Source organism: Tricharina praecox (assembly GCF_024521635.1).
Source record: "Tricharina praecox strain CBS 144465 chromosome Unknown BZA05scaffold_1, whole genome shotgun sequence".
NCBI lineage: Eukaryota > Fungi > Ascomycota > Pezizomycetes > Pezizales > Pyronemataceae > Tricharina > Tricharina praecox.
The window spans coordinates 1,298,307-1,318,700 of NW_026250403.1; the positions used below are offsets into that span (position 1 = coordinate 1,298,307).

The window sequence follows — 20,394 nt, forward strand, 5'->3', positions numbered from 1 at the left end:
ATCGATTAACCAGATACCGTAGACACATACAGTCCCTACGTCACTGACCTTTAATCATCATGATCCTCCAGGAGGGAGAGGCCCGACTACCTGTCCACACGAAGAACTGCAGGAGCGCGCTTTCTGCTCTTTGCCAACGCCAAAGGAACGGCTCTGCTAGCAATTCAATGCCTACTGGAGCGGCATCCCGAAGGACTGAACCTGCGCGGCAGAAATTGCCCGTCGTACACACCGCCATGTCGGGATTGACTGTCGAACCGGCGGATTATGCACGAGATACCTGTGCAACTCCACTCTCAGAGCCTCTTGTCAGGGACCTCGGCACTTGGCGTCTGACGGCATTCGGCTTTGCGGTTCGGTGAGCAACTTCACGGCTACGACATCTAACCGGAACAACATGGTGGTTTAATCGGTCTTCACATAAACCAAAGGCATCCACCCGGCCTCTCACTTTGTAGAAACGTCAGGATCAGTAACAAACACCATCTGACTTATCGGGCCATCACCACAGTTGATCTCGTTCTGCTTGTCATCAAACTCCAGGTCCTAACCGACACCAAGCGTGCCATAAAGCAAGGCGGGGGCGCAGGGGTTTCACGCGCAGTGGACGGGAGATGTGCACAAGGATTGGTCCATTAGACCTTGACCTATCCCTCAAGGTGTTGCCACATTTCATGTACGGTTCTCTCGATGCTCCGGCTTGAGGTGCTATTAAAATTCACAGATCAATGAATCAATCTGGACACTCCTCTTACGATTGATGGAACAATAGAGTTGTGGGTGTTCCATCAGAATTCATGGGAGTGGGCTATGTTTACTTATAATTCTTGCCCCATACAACCGCAATATCGGGAGAAGATGCTACTCAGGGATTATTTCATTATTTACCGGCCAAACAAACTTTGGGCACAGGCGGGATTGTCTTCAAGGCAAAGTATATGCGGAGATCTCTTGTACGGTTGGCGGGGAGTATTGAAGTTTGAGTCTGATCGGTTTTTGGTAGGAGTTCTGAAGTGGTTTATATCACGTGGGTTTGCCGAGACACAGTAAACCCTAATTCTCGTTGAAGCATCAATGAGCATTGAGAGTATTTGCGTTTTGTGTGCCGGAGTCTCAATAGCACTTGTTTATATCACTCTGGTCAGCTAGCCGGGTGGTCTTGGCGGGGTCATTTCTCGACGCATCTAAGTCGCGTTCTCCCAACCACACCACCACTACCAACCAACCGACACTTCTTACCAGCAACATAGGAACACCCCGTGAACGCGTAAAGTGGTTTTTCAACGACACAGAATACTCCGCACTTACACCCCCGGGTTTCGACGAATCAATCCGACACTTTCCGAAGCGTTTGATGCACCGCGAAAAATATGGAACTACTCAGGAGGCCATGGATGGTGGACACGCTGAAGGCTGCCATTGAAGGTCGCCCACAAGACAAGATATTAACGTCCAACGGAGAATTCGCAATTTCAAGGGCGGGGAAGAAAAAATTCGTACAGCTAATCGAGGTGAGTTTTGGAGACTGCTTTCTCCCATGCCGACGGCGCTGATTTGTCTGCACAGGTGATATCTCTCGACCCAGTGGTTGCCGTACTTGCCGACAGAAATGTTTATGTGACCGCCGAATTCACGGACTCGTGCATCTCTCGGCTCAATAAGGAGCGCGGAAAGGCATTGACACAGTACTGCAAAGCTGTGTTTCAATTGGAGCACTACGTGTTCGTCTTTCGTGGCAGTGATGCGGCATTATTCGAGAATGGTACCACATTTCAGGACCAGCTGGAAGGGGGGAAATTTACCGGCGGAGGAGAACAACACGACGAGCCATCGCGACCATCACCAAAATCCGCGGTAAAACTACGGTTAATCGTGGACTCAATGTTTTATCAGAGTGGAGAAGGGAATCCAATTATTGGGTCGCTGAAGAGTTTGAGAGACGATCCGTTTGTCCGAGAACTGAGGAAACGCTTGCCTGTGAAGGAACACCTCCTTCCTGCTCGTCGCCCGCCGATGGCTGCCAACCCGAAGCCACCTCCCACCAGCCAGAAGAAAAGTGCAAAAACGGATTGCGGCGACACAGAGTCTACCAGTGACGTACTATCGCAACCAATCGCTACGCAAGCGGCGGAGATGTTACACTTTTCCGAAGACAATGCCCAAGACGAGGACGAAGAGGACGAGGATGTTGAGGATGATCAGGATGATGAGGATGATAGTGAGGACGACAATGACGATGAGTCCTCACTAGCGTCACAACAGATAGAGAGTGAAAGCGACGCAAGTGATAGCGATGGCTCAGAACTAGATTTCGCTACACAGGCCCATCAGCTTCCCACTAGAAACCCCTACAGAGCACCTCCGTCCTCCTCAGCTCCTAGCTCGAGTATTCCAAATCAGATCGCTGCGGACCGAACAAACATAGCGAGGGGCAAGCCACGCAAAACCGTTTCTGACGACGAAGACCACGACGATCCAGACTCTGGAACAGACTCTGCTAATATGGGATCGGCGCGGAAAGCAATGTCTCACTCGTCCTTACACCCGGGCTGGAAAGGAATTTTAGAGATACCCGCCGAGTTCGCGGCAATACCTAAGGATCAGTGGAAAATACTCAACGAACCTGGATGTAAGTGATTGATGCTACGATTAAACCGATGTCCGTCGAGTGAAATGAAAGCTAACTTTTTCAAATAGCGTGGTGGCCTTCTCAGGATGCGCTTAGTGGGCCATATGTCCAGACGTACTCCAGATTGCATCCGCTCAGAGTCAGAACAGTCATAACGACTGAGACCGAATCACCGAGACAGTTGCACGTCGCATCTGTGAGACAACCACAATCAGAGAGCGAATCTTCCGACGACGACAACGAAATAGCCGAGTGGCCGACAAGCCCTCCCGAGGTACGGGAAACGGCTCCTAACCTGGACAGTCCCCCGCGAAGCAGTCCCGCCGCCTCAAGCTCGCCCCTTCGTCCACACGACTCCGACAGTGGCTCGGACTCGCCCTCACGTCAACCATCAGAATCACCGGTTCCGCAATCATCCAGACTGCCGGCCGAGATTGAAGAGTCTGACAACAAATTCGCTGAGGCGGTGATCAACGGTGATGGGTTAACAGGTGATGGGACTGACGATGGCGAATTGTCAATTGATGACAGGTCGACAGTTAGCCCAGACCCCGACACCGCCACCAGATCAGAAGATGGTGCTAGCCAGCCAGCAGTGGAAGGCAGGCCGATGAGTGGCAGTGAATCAGAATCCGAATATGAATCAGCACCTGAAGATAAAGCAGAATCGGATGATGAAGCCGATGTCAAACAGAGAACCCCGGCCCCTGTTAAAGCCGAAGCCGCTGACGAGCTCAGCGCCAGACAGGATGCAAGGAAACAAGCATACTCTGGGGCGAGAAGTGAATCGGTCAAAGAGACCTTAGGTTCCGGGGATAAGCAGGCTACACCACGACGACGGATAACAAGGTCGATGAATAGGATCATCAAGCCCCGCAAGTTCGACAAACCACAGGTACGCCCATATTTTTACCCATGCAGAGGAGGCTCAACTAACCTCTAGTAGACACCCTTGAAGCCTACGGTGAAACGTGTGACGAAACGTGCGGCAAAACGTGCGGTAGGATCTGTGGCTCGCGCTCTGGCTCGAGAATCGAGCGCGGAGCCGAGGATCCCTATGAGGGATCCTTTTGGCATGACTCCCGTCGTCAAGTATGGCATCCTCGGCGCCCAGGAAAGGATAGCGTGGAGGAAAAAGAGGAACCTAGAGAAACTGAAAGCGTATCTGGGGGACAGGTACACCTGGGACAGCGACTCGGCAGGTGAATCTGTTAAAGATTCCGAGAGTGAATGCGATTCGGATGGCGGCGACGATACAGATGGCGGCGACGATACCGACAGCGAAGATAAATCGCAGCAAAACGCGCCATTCACTCCTTCTGCCTTCGAGGTGGCCGTGCCGTCTGCCGCCACTGTATGCAGTTTCCGGCAACCGGCCCATGATGACAGTGACGAAGAGGAAGATATTCCATCTGCTCCAGCTATTCCCTTAGGGCAGCGAACCACTACCCAACAAATCGGAGCAAAGAAGGGCACAGAGGTCAACGGAGCTCCACCGTTAACTGCACCTGGCCTTGGGCCAGTTGTACAAGTTCAAGAGACACCATACCGACGCCCCAGCAGCATGTCAGATACAACAGTCCAGAGAAAGGCTCTTATGCCCGAGCTTCAGAATCCGAATGAAGAGATGATTCCGGCAACGCATGATCGACACAGCTCTATGGAGATCAGGGAGGACGAACCAGAACGACAGCCTGTGAGCTTTAGACGGTCCACTTCCATGGACTCTATTGCCAACCAGCAGAGCATCCAAAATAAGGCCTCCAATGAAAAACTAGAAAAGGCGAACGACAGCGATCACAGTGTCGCACCCGTTATCGAGGTTCCTAGGACCCAGTTCGGCAGTAGCACCAAGCCTCAAAGCCCCTCGGAGATCCCCTCAAAACGAAAGTTCAAGAAGGTACTTAAATCCGCCGCCTTTGACACCCAGGAGATCCGCACTGCATCGTACGACGTCGAAATCGACGTCTCGGTGCTCTTGGCGGAGCAGCGTCGCCTGTACATGGAAGCAGAGGCTACAATTGAAGATCGTGTGAGCAAGCCATCACCATCACCTACCGTCGGCAAGCCGTCTGCCATGGCCAAGTTGGCAACGTCCACCGATCTACCGCGGAAGCGAAAATCACCATCCGCGCCGCCAGTAGTCCCGAAGAAAGCGCGTATGGACACCATACTCACTTTGGACCGCCGTTTTGCCATTTTACATTCCCCACCACCCCCTCCACAGACCATGCCTGGCACCACTAACAGGCCGGAATCCCCCCTGCCGAACGATATAGGTCTAGATGCAGGCACCGACATCGCCATGGCGGCCGAGCCGGTTTCGTCACCTGCCCCCGCACAGAAGTCGCCCCCTCCGGCCTCAAAAGCAGAGATGTACGCCGGCTTCAGGCCGAGAGTCATTGCCGTGCCGGGATACGAGACCTTGACCGAGGAGATGAAGCTGAAGCTGGAGGAGCGGCGGCGGCGCTTTTTCGGCACTCATCGCTCTGTCGCGCCCTTCGTGGCTACTCCCAAGGAGAAGGAGGAGAGCGCGGACACGAAGAAGAGAAAGCGGAGTGGTGAGGACGGTGGCAGTGACAAATGGTGGCTGGATGAGGACACGCCGATGAGGAAGTTTGTCAAGCAGTACAAGGACCTAAAAAAGGTGAAGCGGGAGCGCGGGAAGGAGTAGTATGGGGCGTGGTACATCTGCTTGGGGGGGGATTATTTTTTTTTTGCTTGCTAACTTTTTGGCATTGTATCGGGTTGGCAATTTCTTTTTTTTTTTTTGATTTTTACTTTATACTTTTTCTTTTCTTTTCTTCTATGGAGTTCGGCGATTAGATGGATTGATCTCATGTGGGACGGCGCCTGTGGCGTTTTGACATTACCGGTAGTATGCCTCTTTGATTATTGTTTTTTCTCCTAGTATTGGATACCTGTAATGTGGAGGACTGAATTCTATGGGACCGAGGAAGTTTGTGTGATTGAGTAGAACATTTTCTTGAGGTCCGTTCCCCTCAGTTGCACATGGTGACTACATCACGAACGGAGATGCATGGGAGAAGGGGTTTCAAGTCGTTGAGATTCCAGCCCAAGCCACCGCTGATTTACAGAGGACCTATCCTCTTCCCCCACCTGCCCGCCCAGCATCTAGACCACAGCAAAAGCACTAGCATAGCTAACACTGCTATCCGTCGGGTCACAAACCTTGCTGCTCTGTTCATACCTGACAAACTTAAACCTCGCGCCCCCCTTCTGTTCGCTTTCCTTCGCCACCTCTTCGATAGCCGCCATCATCACGCCGATCGGGTGTCGTCCGCAGATGGTATTGCGCGTCGCCTGGAGATACTCTGCGAACCGATCATGCGAACCAGTCTCGATAGTGCTCATGCCGAGCTTGTCGAGGATCTCGATCGACTCGTGGATCTGGTGCGGCCCTGTGGGCGTCCTTGTGCGGTGGTCGAGCTTTGTGCTTGGCGACTCGGGTGTGGGGTTCGTGGGAAGCGCGGTGTAGTAGTGTGTGTACGAGAAACGGGAGCCCCTACGACGACGACGACACCCTCTTCAGCGAACGCCCGCCTCCTCCTTCCGCGCATTACGGAGCCACTTCCTTCCCGGTAAGCACTCACCAGTGACAAAAGTCAGACGAAATGACAAAGACGTTCTCTGGATCCTTCAGATACTTTGCGAGCACTTTGCCGTACACCTTCTCCTTCTGGGTATTGATAGCGCCGACCAAGATGGGCACCACCTTGACGGAATCCACCTTGCCCGCAAGATCGAGGACCTTGTAGATGTACGGCAGATGCATCTCGATCGAGTGCTCGTCCTCGTCGGTGCTCTGCGTCATCCACCCGAAGTTCTCACCGCACTCGTGCAGCTCCCGCAAAGTCTCTGTGTCTACGGCGAGGTTGCCGAGTGGCGTCGCATAGTATTTGCACGCCGAGAGGTCGCAGTGGTCAAGATACACGTGGTGTGACGGGCCGAGGATGAATACCCGTTTCCTGCGATGCACTATGAGCCACTGCCACCACCACTACCGCCACCACCGCTGCCATCATCATCACGGAGGGATAAATCACACACGCAGTAGAGACATCCAGCGACTTGTAAGCCCACGCGGCCGCAGGTCCGGAGTAGGAGTAACCTGCATGCCTACGATGCCCCACCCTTTAGCCAAGCACGTTCCATGAGGAGTAGTAACAAGGTCGGGTCATCTCACGGAGCGATGATGACCCTTGCGCCATCGGGCGGAAGCTCGCCCACGCCCTCGATCGAGGTTCCGACCGCGGCGAGCCAGCTCTCCAGCTGGCTGTTGAGCTTGCTCTTGTTGCCCGTGTACCACGAGTTTGCGTGGGTCGCTGCGCGGGTGGACATAGCTTCGAGGGGTTTGGTTGTGGTTGTGGGTGAGCGATGGGCGGCTTGATAGTGGGTAGTGGGCACGTTGTAGGGCTGCGGTGCCGCGCGGGGAAGGTATGAGGTAACCAGGTGCCGTGGCACGGTGGTAGTTAGAGCTTACTGCATGCATGCATGTGAGCTCATGCTCGTTAACTAGCGCTATTCGCTTCTTCAGCGAGCTAGAATAGAGTGCGGAGTTACGGAGTGAAGCGAAACTTGGAGTCTCCATTCAAGGAGAATGCAGATGGATGTTCCAAGCGATACCCAAGTCGTCAAAAAGAAAGGCCGAATGTATGTACATTCAACCATTCGGGCAACAATAGCTGCCAACGGATGTGGTCGTCAATAGGGCTTACAAGGCAAAAAGTCAACCTTCCAAGCGTCGTCGCAATACTACACCCAACTGCCGTACCATCGCGCGCTTCACCACCACCATGCAATGGATAAACCAAATCGGCTGACTCTTATATACCGATACCCGATAAGCCGTAAAGTGGCTCGCAATTGGACGGGCACATATGGATGTAAACCGAGGGACTTGTGATACTAAACCTCCTCCCTCCAGGAGGGATGGGACGGATGGGACGGATGAGACGGACTGTTGACAAGCGTTTCTGCGGCCGGAGACACCCGCCACACTCATGTCACTCGGTCGTATCGACAATCACTCGGCGTAACTACGGCGCACATATATGTACCTATCATCCACATTGCGATCCCAGCCCGCACAATCCACCTCAGGTATGTACATCACCACCCGCGCACCCCGCATCCCTTAAGTATGCAACAAAACGGCCCTCACACGGCTATCGAAAACATAGTACCCCGCAACTCTACTCTGCCCATCGACGCGCATCGTGCACGCCTTAATAATCATCTCCGCGGCAAGCGCCATTGATCCGCACTTGACACTCCACCAGGGCTCGCCGCACAGCGCGATCCTTGCGGTTCCATACGCCACAAACCCGGTGCAATAGCTCCCGCCGAAGTTCGTCTGCCGGCACGGTTGCTGCGAGAAGCCCTTCAGGTGGTTGGCGCCTACCTGCACGTGCTTCGACAGCGGACTGTCCCAGCTCGTCGTGCAGACTATGTACGCGCCGGTTGAGCCGACTTCGATTCTGTGGGATACGGCTGGTTCGGAGGCTACGGCATCGGAGGCTACACTGCTGGGTAGATCGAACGGCGTGGGGATCATCGCTGTGGTTTTGGGCGCCGCGCGAGCTTCGCAGAAGACGCGGCTGCTAGCGAGGATGAGACACATCGTGATGAGGAGGGAGCTGAAGAAGTTCATCGCTGTTTGCTGGGAGTGCCGAATAGTCTTTGTACGGTGTCAGTCTCGTAAAGGTCGATTAGTAGTTGTTAGTTTCGGTAACAGGTGGGACATGCTACACACTTCTTATATCAAAACACGCCATGAGATCCGAGGTGTTCAATTTTCAATGGTCATGCGGTAAATTAAAGTGTTCGTCGCGGTTGCTTGCGTTCTATAATCCAACACGTAGCCCCCGAGCTCACCGGCATGCATGTTAATCGTCCGCCCGGGCTATAGTTTACTATGATAGTCCGTCCTGGCGCACTTCTCTGCCGTGCCGGCGATGGCACGTTCCAAGTTCTAACGGTGAAGGATTATCAGTGGTGATGGGTGAAGTGTAAGGTTCAAAGTTCAGAGTGTGATCGATACGAGAGAAAGAATGGAGAAGCATCCAAGGCAAGATTGCCACACAGTTCCAAGCCGTGCAGGCAATCAAGCAATAGACCAAGTCATCACTCAATCCCAACTTCCAACTACCAACATGCCGTCGTCGCCCGCCGGGTTGCAGCGGCGCCAGCTATGACACTATTTTTGGTAGCAATTCGACGCATACCTGCAACCGGTGAGGGAGGTGGAGGATCTGCAGCACCGAATGGTGACCGAGTTGCTTCGAACTCGGACAATGGGCAGTTCTGATAGTGGGAACTGGAAGCGGCGCGATGCATAGCATCGCACTTGTTTTTGTGGTGATACAATGCCGTGTTGGTCGTACGACTTTAAGCTTATAAGTTTATTCCCAACCCCTGGGCGAAAGTTAAACCAGGCCGTTGGCACCACAGTCTGGACACCAATGCCCATTAGCCGATTAGACAATGGATAGAGATATCATCGTAGATATGCCTGTCTAGCAAAGATGCAATCGTAATACGGACTGATGGCAAGCTTCCGAGAACCAGGCATCTCCTGAGGCACGGGTACTCACTCGTTTATTCCGAGTGATCTTCGATGGTCGATTGATAGCCTCAGTGTTCCCCAGACCGTACCAGCCGACTAAAGTGTGGGAATACTCAATTAGCTCCCTTAGATCTTGAAGGCCAAGCATCGTGAGCATCCGGTGTATAACGCTATGGCAGGGGTAGGGGCAAGGCATCGAAGCCTACCCATCCCGCCACGAGAGCCCTTCCTCCGGCAGTTCATGCAACCGGATACCTGTTGCAAACACTACACTCACCGGCCGGGGAAAAGTACCGCACTGGCGAATTCGGCCAGAGCCTAGAGGACGCATGGTGAGCATGCTGAAATCTTCTCGTCGAGTCCACGTATGTCGGTATGTAGGAGAAAAAGTGGTGAAGAGCAATTGCTCCGCTCCGGAGGTGATTCGCCGTGAGTTTGGTGGTGGCTATCGAGATCCAGACACAGCAATCGCTAACTGTCTGCCCAGCCAGCTGCCAGCCAGCTGCCAGCCAGCCAGCCAGCCAAGCAAGCTTTCCGGAATCCGCCTGTCTGCTCAACAACACCGCTCACCAAGCACCTTCCCCGCCTGGACGATCCGCAGGCCCGTAGCAGCTGTCCCGTGGTCCCCCTCAGATACCTACGTACAGTGCAGACACCGTATGTACGAACGACTGGTAATTTCCACGAAGCTCCACGAAGCTCTACATAGCAGCGACGAGGACGGCGATAAGGCCGGTTGTCTGCGGAGTAGGCGAGACCTAGGATCCCCAGTGGATCAATCATCAGTTCAGCACATAAATTCTGCTCAGGGTGGGTTGGTGACCACGACTCCATGCGGTGCCCATGTACTCTGGTCGAGCCCGCATTCTCGGTACGCACTCTCACTGGTGGCAATGGCGAATCCTCCTGCACGCTGCATGTACCTAACGTCCTCGGCCCCTGTATATATGCGTGCTTTTCTTGATTTTGATTTCGAATGAATGGACGGTAGTGCTGGTGATTGTGATGCTGGTGGTGAGAGTTACCAGCAGAATCGTCGGACGCATGCCATGCAGAGGCTGGTTGTCGTTTTCGACGGTTGTGGAGTGGTGAGATTGAGAACCGTTTGGAGCGGACATTGCAGTCCGAATCTTCCCCGTCATCGTCCACCGTCATCGTAGAGTAGGATACGTTCCGATGGCCTGCTTACAGCCAAAACGACCAAGGAAAATCAACCATCCATCCACCATCCACCCGCATACATACATACAGGAAAGTCACACCCGCGGAAGGAGGGTAAGAACGACCTTCCCGCACCCCATCCCGTCCGGCCACCGGGAAACTTCACACCGCCGGTCCGCCGCCGGCGCAGCTGTGATGTCCAGTTCACGCTACGGCCATATGTTTGTGCGCGAGGCACCCACGGCCGCCATCCAGGCCGGCCGGCGAAGGCTGCTGAGATTCGTTCAGACGATCCTCCGGGGGCACACAGGTGAAACATCAATTCGCGCGTCGCACCCCCGACTCGCTCGCAGGGCGTGGTACATGAGCTCCGCAAGCTGGAAGTCTGGGGGTTTCGTGAGCCCGTATGGGGGGCCGCCTCGTATGTATGCAAGTGCGGTATGTGCGTCCTGTGAGTGGGATTCCCAGCGCACAAACGCGATCTGGCCTTCCCACTGCTGCAATGCCGCTTGGCAGCTGGAGTGGAGTGGATATGACTACCTACCTGCCCAGGTAGGTAGGTACTCTACTGGTTGGTCGGACCGGGAGATTGGACTTGGTTGTGTGCGCAGTTGGAACTTGGAGGAGGGCTGCATGCATAGTAGCGCGAGGACATAACGAACGTACTCATCATGATTTTGAGGGGGGGAGATGTTCCATTCCCTCTACTAGGTAGTAGAGTATACAGCCATGGATGGCGGACTCTAGATACGAGTGACACTTCTTAGTTAGCGATAGTAGAATACATTCGGTGTGGGAAGGCACACCGGCCGGCGGGGCGCGGATGCACTCCGAAGGGCACTCCTGCCAGCTCTGCTCAGGACAGCTATGTATCATCATCTACGAAGTGATCATCACAAAAATCGCAAAAGTAAAAGCCGAACTTAGCAGATTGATAGGCGGACACACACGCATGGTCGAACCCACATCCACATCCGCAATTTTCCTTTGCTCTCACGCGACAAGTGCTCAGCAGTGCAGCCATCTCCGTACCTAATGTATGTACCCACCAACTAGATACTCGTCGCTCGTATACCGTATAAGCGGGTGATGATCTGCCACCGTCGGCCAAGAAGCGAGTGCGGGAAGGCCATTCTCCCGGACATGTCTGCTCGTCCGCAGACCGGAATCCGTGGATGGGGGTTTCACGGCCTGTTAGTGAAGGAGGTTTCCAGACGGAGAAGGCTAACTTTGCCCGCTTCGATCCGACCCGGACGATCTGGGCCCGCGATCAACTGCGGAGGGACTAGCGTAGGTAGGTAGGTATGTGCATACCTGCCACACCGACGAACCGAAGGAGCAGTGGCCTTGGATCGATGCTTCCAGGCCGACTTGAAAGCCAGTAGTAGGATATGAGTTGGGACACTCCATGGATCACGCCGTTCTCTGCATCTCTGTGGGCTTGTATGTACATACGCATACAAAACACGCAGTATGATACATACACCTGCCGTCGGGCTCGTGTTGAGCCGGTGATGTATTTCGCAGGTTCGCGGACTCGCAAGTCACGACCTCACGAACCGGACAGGCCGGCGTAGCAACACAGTTCGCCAACCGGAGAGAATAAATTCCACAGGAGTGTCCAGACTTTTCGGCCAAACCACGGATAGAAGGGAGAGAGAGAGAGTCGAAGGGTTGGCGCATACGCGGGGACTGCGTGAGAAAGTAATCTTTTGCATATCGCGGATGCGCTGCCAATCACTAGGGGCTTCAATTCCAACGGCATCCCTATTGTTTTTTTTTCTCAGGCACAACCAACCAACCGGTACGTACCCAGTCCCTCAAGATGAGTTTCTGGCCAGATGCTCCCTAGTCTAAGCCCCCGCTTCATCGCCAATGCATCCACCCTTCCAAGTGATTTCGGACCGAACGATGAGGGATGGTATCAGTGCTGGTGCACCCTATTCGAGCACTCAATCACATTTCCACAAGGGCGACTGCACACCACTCCACACATCGCCATGCAAGCAAGAAATCCATTTTTATTTGGGTGGTTGAGCGGAAATGGCTGCAGCGGTGGATGTCTCTGCTTGTCCTACAGGGCCTCGCTGATGATGACATGGAGTCGTAGGGAGGTGAAGGTTGAGAGTGAGATTTTTTTTATGGGGGGAGGGGTTAACAAGCGGCATTCAGCTGGCGAGTAAGACTCTGACCGGGTGAGGGAAGGCGAGGGGGGGTGGGATGGGACGGGAGGTTGAGATTTCTTCGGGGTTCTGAAACACGTCTATCGTGATCGTGATTGTGATCGGGGAGAATGGCCATCAAGATAGTGGTGCTGGCAGCATGACTCCGAGACGGTGGGGGATGCAAGCCGATGGAGAATGGGATGGAAGGTGTGCAAGCCCAGCGCTGCCGCCCGTATGATTGCGGTTAAAGTGTGTAGCGGGGAGATGTGCCGTCCCGGGCATTGCAACTGTCCGGCACATACGGTGGCGGCAGTGTGCGCAACATGTGCCGTTTGTACTGAGCACATCCGATCAACGTGCAACGCTCCACGCTCCACGCTCCACGCAAAGCTGCCGAGCAGCCCAATCGCCAGGGGGGCAAGGAGGCGTTATCCGCAGAACACCGTCCGCAAGCAGGTTTTCAATTCCGCTCTCGTCATCGTCGTGCCATCGTCATCGCCGTCGGTATCGAGCGTCGTCTTCCACTTGCTCGTCTCCTCGACCAGTCGTGGCGTCAAAGGAGCGTCGTGTCGTCGAGCGAGCAGCGGGCGAGGAGGGTTCGAGAACCAGCCATCGATGACTCCACATTGCGGATCAACATGAGGGATTCCGGATGGGATGAGACGAATCGCGGCAACCATGGTATGTTGGTACATATGTTGGTTTGTTGGTTTGTTGGTCTCATGCATCCGGTTCAAAGTTGCAGAGTCTGCATACTCGGCAGTCCGGTCGGGCCGAAAGGATGGTTCCTACCTAGATCCGAATGGAGAAAGTCATGTTGGCGAAACAGTATAACAAGCGAATCGTATCAGCGCGCTCGCCCTCCTCATGCTGAGGCCCCCCGTGTCGATTTCTCGTATCTTTCCGGGCTCCACTTCTCCTCGACAGCCATGTCTGCGGATACCATGGTGTCTTGGTCGAAGCACAGCGCTCGTGTCGTGTCGGAAGGCGCATGGCCGATTGTCCTGAGGAGTCCAACCATCCTCTGGAACGAGGCACTTCCGTGGGGAATCAAACAAGTGGGGCGAGCTCAGCGACAATGAAACTGCCTCGTTCCGATAGCTCCTCGGGCCCTGATGTCCCCCTGAAACAGCGACATCCACGACACCGGGCTCCCGACGGTAGCGCTTGTGACCACTGGTCTGTAGAGGCCGCGAGAAAGTATTGGTCGTCACTTCGTACCGAGACTTCTGTTGGGGCGGAGCACTTCAGCCACTCCTCCCTCCATCGCAGCTCATTGCACCAATCGAGAGCTTCCGGAAGGTCGCTGAGTCTGGGCCCGTTTCGATGCGTAAAAAGCCGCACGGCTGTGGCTGGAACGGACTCTTTCTGCCTTAGTTTAGGGCTACCGCTTCCATGTATGAGTAGGTAGGCGTACATTCCGGGAGTGTGAAACGAGGCCCACGGCTGGCTCCACCGCCACCCCATCGAGTGGTCGTCATTGAGTGGCCAGAACGGTATCATCACTACATTGGATGGTGAATGAATGAAGGACGAGCTTCAAGTCTTCAACCAAGCAACACATTCCGCAGTGGGCAATCGGTGCCCACCCACCACCCCTTCCCCCACACACGCACATATCTCGGTGTGCACCCCGCTGTGAGTAATTCCATCTTCGTACCGACCCCGTCTATCTGCATCTGCATCTTCACGTCTCCGCTGGTGAAGTAGTACAGGATCCATACCGAATCAAAGGAGCCCAACAGCATGCCATAGGCCCCCCATGCATGTTCGGAGGTGATGGAGATGAAATTTTTCTTTACCGTAGGAGCGGCCAGTGCTTGGCTTTCGACAGGGCGTGGGAGCAACAGATTGCTTTCGTCCCTCTCGTGGTTGGATGAGACACCGTCCTAACGATCTCGAACGGAAGAATCCTAGAGACATAGCCTTGTGCGCAACAGTCTTTGCGCACAGCAACAACGCCATCCACCACAGTACAGCACAGAAGCGGCACAGATAGTTGTCGCCTAGGTTATCCGCTCCCGTATAGCAACACCCACCAAATGGATTGGATGGTAGAGGATATCGTATTCGCCACCGTCTTCGTCTCCCGCCACCTGCGAACACCCACGATCTTGAAAACTCAAAGAATACGAGGTCAGCAACTATAACTATTAGCACATATCTATGTCCCCGCAGCACGCTCGGGCCTCTACCTAAGGAGCGGGGGAGGAGGGGAGCAATGGTGACGGCCATGCCCTATCTCGAGCCCGTCCAATATCTCTTCGTCCCCGTACACCTCCACCTTGGATGGTGATGCACGCATTTGGATCGATACAGGTGACCCTCGATTCCTGAGAGCATCCGGTACAGAGGGGACTCAGTTTGAGTATAAGTACCCGCGCAGCTTTCCATGGGATTCTCCTCAACCACAAGCTGGCCACCGCACCGACATCATTCCTATCCATCTCGGATCATCAGCTTTGACTCCTCGGCCCTCTCAACCCATACATACCTATCCGAAGCCCCTTCGGACCTTCAACTCGAACGTCCGTCTGCTGCAAGAGCAAAAAGTGTTGACTTCGCTTCGGGCCGCTGCCAAGCCCGCGATTCCACGCCGCCGCCGCCGGCCGCCTGCCCCGCCGCCTGCCCGCGTTTCCCCGCACTTCCCCGCATTTCCCCCGCATTTCCCCGCCCCGCCCCACAATGCCGCCGACCCAACCCGTCCCCAAACCAGTGGTGATCAACTCATCCCGCACCCGTCCGGTGCCATATTATTATGCGGAGAGCACTAGCGTACCAGGCGAAAGCAGCCAGGGCACCGACACCACCACCACCACCACCACCACCACGGCTAACGCACTATCGAATGCTCCCCACTCGCCCGAGCCGCACCACTGGATGAAAAGTCGCTTTGTACCTCCCTCGCACTTCGATCCCGAGGCAGACGAGCTGGAAAGTCTTAGCACGACGCAACCAGCTGTTCTCCGGGAATACGACGCGGCTGGCAGCCTGTTGATAGCATATGTTCGCACGGGAATGGAGCACGGCGGTCTGCCCAACGGCGGTCCACCCGACGACCCTCACGGCTACGAAACCAGAGAGCGTGGGCACACCGTCGTGCATAACCGAGGGCAACAGAGCATCGACGGCACATTCGTGGACCTCGGACCTGCGTTTGGAAATGGACCTGCGCACTCTCCAGGCTGCAGACAGCAATCGAGGCGGTCTCCCTACCAAAGCACATGCTTCTGCAAGCCTCGTCTGGCGCCCAAGCCCAGTGAAACGAACTGAGGCGACACACAACCTAAGGTATCAGCCATGCATTCAACGACGTCGTTAAACGCTCCCCTTCCCCCGATTCGCTAGTTTACCGCCGCCCCCGCTGGCCCGACGTCCCTCCATCCCTCCGTCCTGCCGTCCCGCCCTCCGTCCCTGAATCTTCCGGCGCAATTACTTTGCTCGGTTCTCTCCTTGGAAGCCCTCCAAGCAGCCTTTTCTTTGCTTTTTCCGGTGGCTTGTTGTTCTTGTATATCCGCTTTTGTACGAGGAGGCGTTCCGTCGTGCTGTTGTAGACCGTGTTAATCCGGGCTTCTGTTGTTGGTTGGTTCGTTCGATTATCGAGAGCAAGCTCTTGCAGTCCTCGACATATTAGATATGTACTTTTTCTTGCCCCGTCATGCCCGTCATGCCTCCATATGTTCAGCTCGACGTTTCTTTCTTTCTTGCATCTTGTCGGTGAAGAATCAATTGGTCAAGTCAACCAAGTACCGGTATGTGGAGCACATACGCTTCATGAAGTCACTCCTGCGTAGGTAGTAATGTCTCTCTCTGTCTGTCTCTCTCTCTCATCCACACGTCATTCGGCGGTTACGTTTTTGAAAATGCTCAACCACCATTTTGCTTTTTGCTTTTTGCTTTTTGCTTTTGCTTTTGCTTTTGCTTTTGCTTTTTTTTGTTTTTCCGCGTGGCCTACCAGGTACCTAGAGTAGAGATATTCCTAGAGTAGATACATAGAGTTGGCCTCGATGTGTATCAACCGTTAGGTCGTTGACTGACATGTGCTGCTGACATCGGATGGGTGGGGTCGCCGCAAGTGTGGCGCTGCTGTAGCCACGGGCCAGCAAGGATGCCGAGGACGTGCCAGGGCAAAGAGTGGCGGCGGAAGCAGGCGGGCAGGTAGGCCGGCAACCGTATCAGGCCGACATCTGTGCCACACAGCTGCGGCCCTACGGGAATCTGCCATGCGCTGTGGCAGGTGCGAGGGGGCCGGCAATGGCCGCGGTATGTGCCAGAGTCGAGTTGAGTCGGATAGGTAGAGTATGTAGAGTCGAGGACTCAAGTAGAGTAGGTAGGTGGATAGAGTACTGAGTAGAGTAGGTGGAGTAGCTGTGGGGTAGAGTAGAATAGAGTACTATACGTACCGCAGTACTAAGACGCCCTCGATCTGGCGATGGTCACCCTCTGCTCAGGATTCCCGCACCCGTTCTGGAGGTTCTGGGGGTTCTGAGGGGGGGGGTTCTGCGGGGGGGTGAGCGTCGTTGCATCCATCCATGTCTTGGTACATATAGAGCATGTACCCTGGGACTTACCTCCTCTGGGTACTTATTACTCTAGATGTATGTATAGTAATAGTAATGCATACTGAGCTCTACTATTCCACAGGACACCTGCCAGCTGCCAGGCCAGCATACATATTGCAGCCTGCACGTACCGCTCGGGAGCCGGCAGAGAGACGCTGTCAGCTGCTGTATGTATGATATGTACTGCACAGAGCTCCACTCCCCGCGCGCGCCCACACAACGTCGCCGTTGCAGCGTTGCGACGTTGCAACGTTCCTGCAACTCTCCCTCGCTCCTTCCATCCCTCCCTCCCACGCTCTCCCCTTATCTCGCGCGTGGTCCTGATAATTACTTCGGGGAGTGCCCAGGTAACTAATACTAGGACTAATGCTATAGTTCAGTCGCAGAGGTATCGACTGGCGTTTGAAATTTCCCACCGGGCTGCTTTTTTTTGCTTTCGGACATTGTGCCGGGGTCTAACTGCTGAACGGAGCCTAGTTAATCCGAGCTATCCGTTCGCCGCTCCGAAGGAAGCAGTAGTCAGGTATCTACAGAGGTAACTTATGTAGCTCGCCATATCATAGCACACAAATCCAGACCTATAACTCCAGCGACGATCCGGGGAAATGGAGAAAGATACCGTGCGTATGGAGGTCTGGAGCCACAAAAGCCAAAGTCCAAACGTGGAGCTTGGGGCCGGGGGGGGGCGGGGAGGCCGGGGGGGAAGAGGGAAGGGGGAAATCGAAAGCCGCTGATTCTCCATCCGGGGAAAGATGGCGAAACTCTGTTTTTTTTTTGCTTTGGCTCGAGCTCGTGCTGAAGCGCTCGGTGATCGACGATTCCGCCATCCGGGGACCATCATGGACCATGGTTCGCCCGTCAGCACCTCGCACACCAAACTGGGGGGCTTCTCCCCAGATATGTACCGGTACTCTGCCTATGTTGATACCTAGAATATCCAAACCAACCACCGAACTTGAGGCAGGAGGGGGGCGGGGAATGCAATCTCCTGCAATTCCGCACGGGATAACGTTCTTCATCTCCACGGACTGTTGGGCCACTACCATAGGTACATACATCCACCCGGCGACGCCGTTCCGTCTTCGTACCCGCCTCTAGACATAGCGTGCGGATAGTTAGGTAACTACTCACATATATACTCTAAAATCTGTCAAGGCCTCCTCCACGAAGGACTTGATATCTATGTACTAGTAACCTCCGCTTCACCGGCGCCAATCAGAGAGTCGTGCAAGCCCAGGGTGCGGAGCGAAACAACCTCCCACCCCCCTGATCTCGTTACCATAGCTGTCGTGTGCCCAGCGCGTGCAAAGTGTCACTGGTACCGAAGCGGAGTAGGCAGTTGAGTAATGGCGGACGAAAGGGAGCGCAACCGTTTTCTGGTGGTTGAAGTCAGCCGCGATTGCAAACTTGGTGTGGCGATCATCGCTCGCCACTCTTGGCAACTGATGTAAACTAGTGACGCAACCAGCAACACAGTGCAGTTCCTGGAGTGTGGGACCACACTGGAGAAGCCGTAACTCCGTCTAGAAACAGGGTTGGAAAGAATAGCCGGTAAAACAGGGAGTGGGGAAGGCTGCTAGCCGAGCTGATGGATGACCGGAGCTAAAGAATCCCTCTCCACATTTTGGTTAGTTTGTCTCTGCCACTTCGCCGGTACTCTAGGTATCTAGGTAAGTAGGGGGGGCGGGGAATGGGGGGGGGCGGCCCTGGATTAGCTCTCCCCGGACTTGCTGGTCTCTGTAGAGAAGGATGGTGGGAATAGAGTCTCGAAAGCTGGTTATATACCAGGCCGTCCATCCCTCTTGTTTGAACTGTGTCGAGCTCATCAATCCCCTCCCCCAACGTCTATCAGTCAATCAAACCCGCACCGCACCGAACCTTCTCCACATTTCGGCAAGAACAACCTCCCAAGCGACGCAATGTCTTCGTACACAAACTCCGAGAAGGTCGATGTTGAGTCTGGCCACCCTTCGGCCACTCACGTTGCCTACCACAACGCAAATGTTGCCAATGGTGTTCCCAACGGTGCTCCCCTCGATAGACAGCAAACCGCCATGCTTCCCGCTTGGGGGGGTGCCTTCCAGCCCGCACCCTACAAGCCTAGCTTCCGGAAGTTCGCCAACCCTGCTCCCCTCGGTCTCTGCGCTTTCGCTCTCACGACCTTCGTCTTGAGTTTGATCAATGCCAGCACCCGCGGCGTCACGAGCCCTTCCGTTGTGGTTGGCGCCGCTTACGCCTACGGTGGTTTCATCCAGTTGTTGGCGGGAATGTGGGAGATGGCTGTCGGAAGTGAGATTGATCCACGCTTCCCATGATCGGCGATGAGTAATATACTGACCAAACCCAACAAAGACACTTTCGGTGCCACCGCTCTGTCTTCGTACGGTGGTTTCTGGATCGCCTGGGCCCTGATCGAGACCGATGGTCTGGGGCTTATTTCGTCGTACGAGTCGAAGCTTGATGCCACCCACGCCGTTGGTTTCTTTCTTGCTGGGTATGTCGTGCAATGATCCGTGGCGATCCGTAGGGCTTGACGCTGACTTGGATCTAGATGGTTCATCTTTACCTTCCTCTGTCTCCTGTGCACTTTCAAGTCGACCGTTGCCTTCTTCTCCCTCTTCTTCTTCCTCGATATCACTTTCCTCCTCCTCACGGTCGCCCACTTCACTGGAGGCGCTGACGGCTCCGTTCACCCTCAAATCACCAAGGCTGCTGGAATCTTGGGGCTGATCACGGCGTTTATCGCCTGGTGGAACGCTGCCGCCGGTATGCTCGAGTCGTCGAACAGCTTCTTCACTGTCCCGGTAAGTTGTCATTCCGATTACCCCCAATTACTTGTGCCACCCACGGCAAATATATAGAACCAAAAACTAACGGTTATAACCAAGGTTATGCACTTCCCTTGGAGCGAGAAGGTGAAGAGCGAGAAAGCCGCTCGTTCCGACTAAGCGATTGCGCCGATGATCACTCGGTGAACGATGCCGTTCGAGCCGGTCGGCGTTGCTGCAGAGATTTCGGAGTTTCCGGAAGAACCTTTATTTCTTTCTTTCCTAGCTCAATTTAGTGTGGAAGGATGATTTTACCGGTGCCGCTTCGATTTAGCCTTATGCGTTCAAGTACATATTGACTTGCAGTGTGTGATTGCGTCATGCTCTTTTAGTGTCTTTATGAGCGGGCATTGTTTTTTTTCCTTATGTCGTTTCGATTCTCACTATGTCTACCTGTACATTTCCGTCAGATGATATCTTTTCTTTATTTTTTTACGATTATCACGCCTTTAATTGAATA

At 54.4% G+C, this 20,394-nt stretch overlaps 6 protein-coding genes across 6 annotated transcripts; 3 read left to right on the forward strand and 3 right to left on the reverse strand.

The window, feature by feature from the left end:
* The first annotated feature begins 1,179 nt into the window (after positions 1 to 1,179).
* Positions 1,180 to 5,676, forward strand: BZA05DRAFT_382232 (uncharacterized protein). The gene is made up of 5 exons (XM_051482090.1): positions 1,180 to 1,511; positions 1,567 to 2,629; positions 2,698 to 3,524; positions 3,576 to 3,721; positions 3,806 to 5,676. Exons 1-5 carry the CDS (start codon positions 1,371 to 1,373, stop codon positions 5,301 to 5,303), a joined length of 3,675 nt encoding a protein of 1,224 aa, XP_051344317.1. The 5' UTR covers positions 1,180 to 1,370; the 3' UTR covers positions 5,304 to 5,676.
* On the reverse strand, positions 5,677 to 7,128 carry BZA05DRAFT_382235 (MEMO1 family). The gene is made up of 4 exons (XM_051482091.1): positions 6,837 to 7,128; positions 6,701 to 6,769; positions 6,244 to 6,618; positions 5,677 to 6,155 (listed from the first exon to the last, which is right to left on the reverse strand). The coding sequence occupies exons 1-4, from the start codon at positions 6,989 to 6,991 to the stop codon at positions 5,765 to 5,767; spliced, it is 990 nt and encodes a 329-aa protein (XP_051344318.1). The 5' UTR covers positions 6,992 to 7,128; the 3' UTR covers positions 5,677 to 5,764.
* A 581-nt stretch (positions 7,129 to 7,709) lies between these two features.
* On the reverse strand, positions 7,710 to 8,345 carry BZA05DRAFT_382237 (uncharacterized protein). Its single transcript, XM_051482092.1, has one exon. The coding sequence runs from the start codon at positions 8,301 to 8,303 to the stop codon at positions 7,788 to 7,790; it is 516 nt and encodes a 171-aa protein (XP_051344319.1). The 5' UTR covers positions 8,304 to 8,345; the 3' UTR covers positions 7,710 to 7,787.
* A 5,768-nt stretch (positions 8,346 to 14,113) lies between these two features.
* BZA05DRAFT_11473 (uncharacterized protein) lies at positions 14,114 to 14,863 on the reverse strand. The gene is made up of 2 exons (XM_051478615.1): positions 14,740 to 14,863; positions 14,114 to 14,688 (listed from the first exon to the last, which is right to left on the reverse strand). Exons 1-2 carry the CDS (start codon positions 14,777 to 14,779, stop codon positions 14,273 to 14,275), a joined length of 456 nt encoding a protein of 151 aa, XP_051344320.1. The 5' UTR covers positions 14,780 to 14,863; the 3' UTR covers positions 14,114 to 14,272.
* Positions 14,864 to 15,223: 360 nt separating this feature from the next.
* BZA05DRAFT_11526 (uncharacterized protein) lies at positions 15,224 to 16,081 on the forward strand. Its single transcript, XM_051478622.1, has one exon. The coding sequence runs from the start codon at positions 15,230 to 15,232 to the stop codon at positions 15,815 to 15,817; it is 588 nt and encodes a 195-aa protein (XP_051344321.1). The 5' UTR covers positions 15,224 to 15,229; the 3' UTR covers positions 15,818 to 16,081.
* Positions 16,082 to 19,160: 3,079 nt separating this feature from the next.
* Positions 19,161 to 20,054, forward strand: BZA05DRAFT_423332 (putative meiotically up-regulated gene 86 protein; the record flags this gene model as incomplete). The annotated part of the gene is made up of 4 exons (XM_051485867.1): positions 19,161 to 19,395; positions 19,459 to 19,600; positions 19,658 to 19,910; positions 19,995 to 20,054. 4 exons carry the CDS (start codon positions 19,161 to 19,163, stop codon positions 20,052 to 20,054), a joined length of 690 nt encoding a protein of 229 aa, XP_051344322.1.
* Between the last annotated feature and the right edge of the window lie 340 nt (positions 20,055 to 20,394).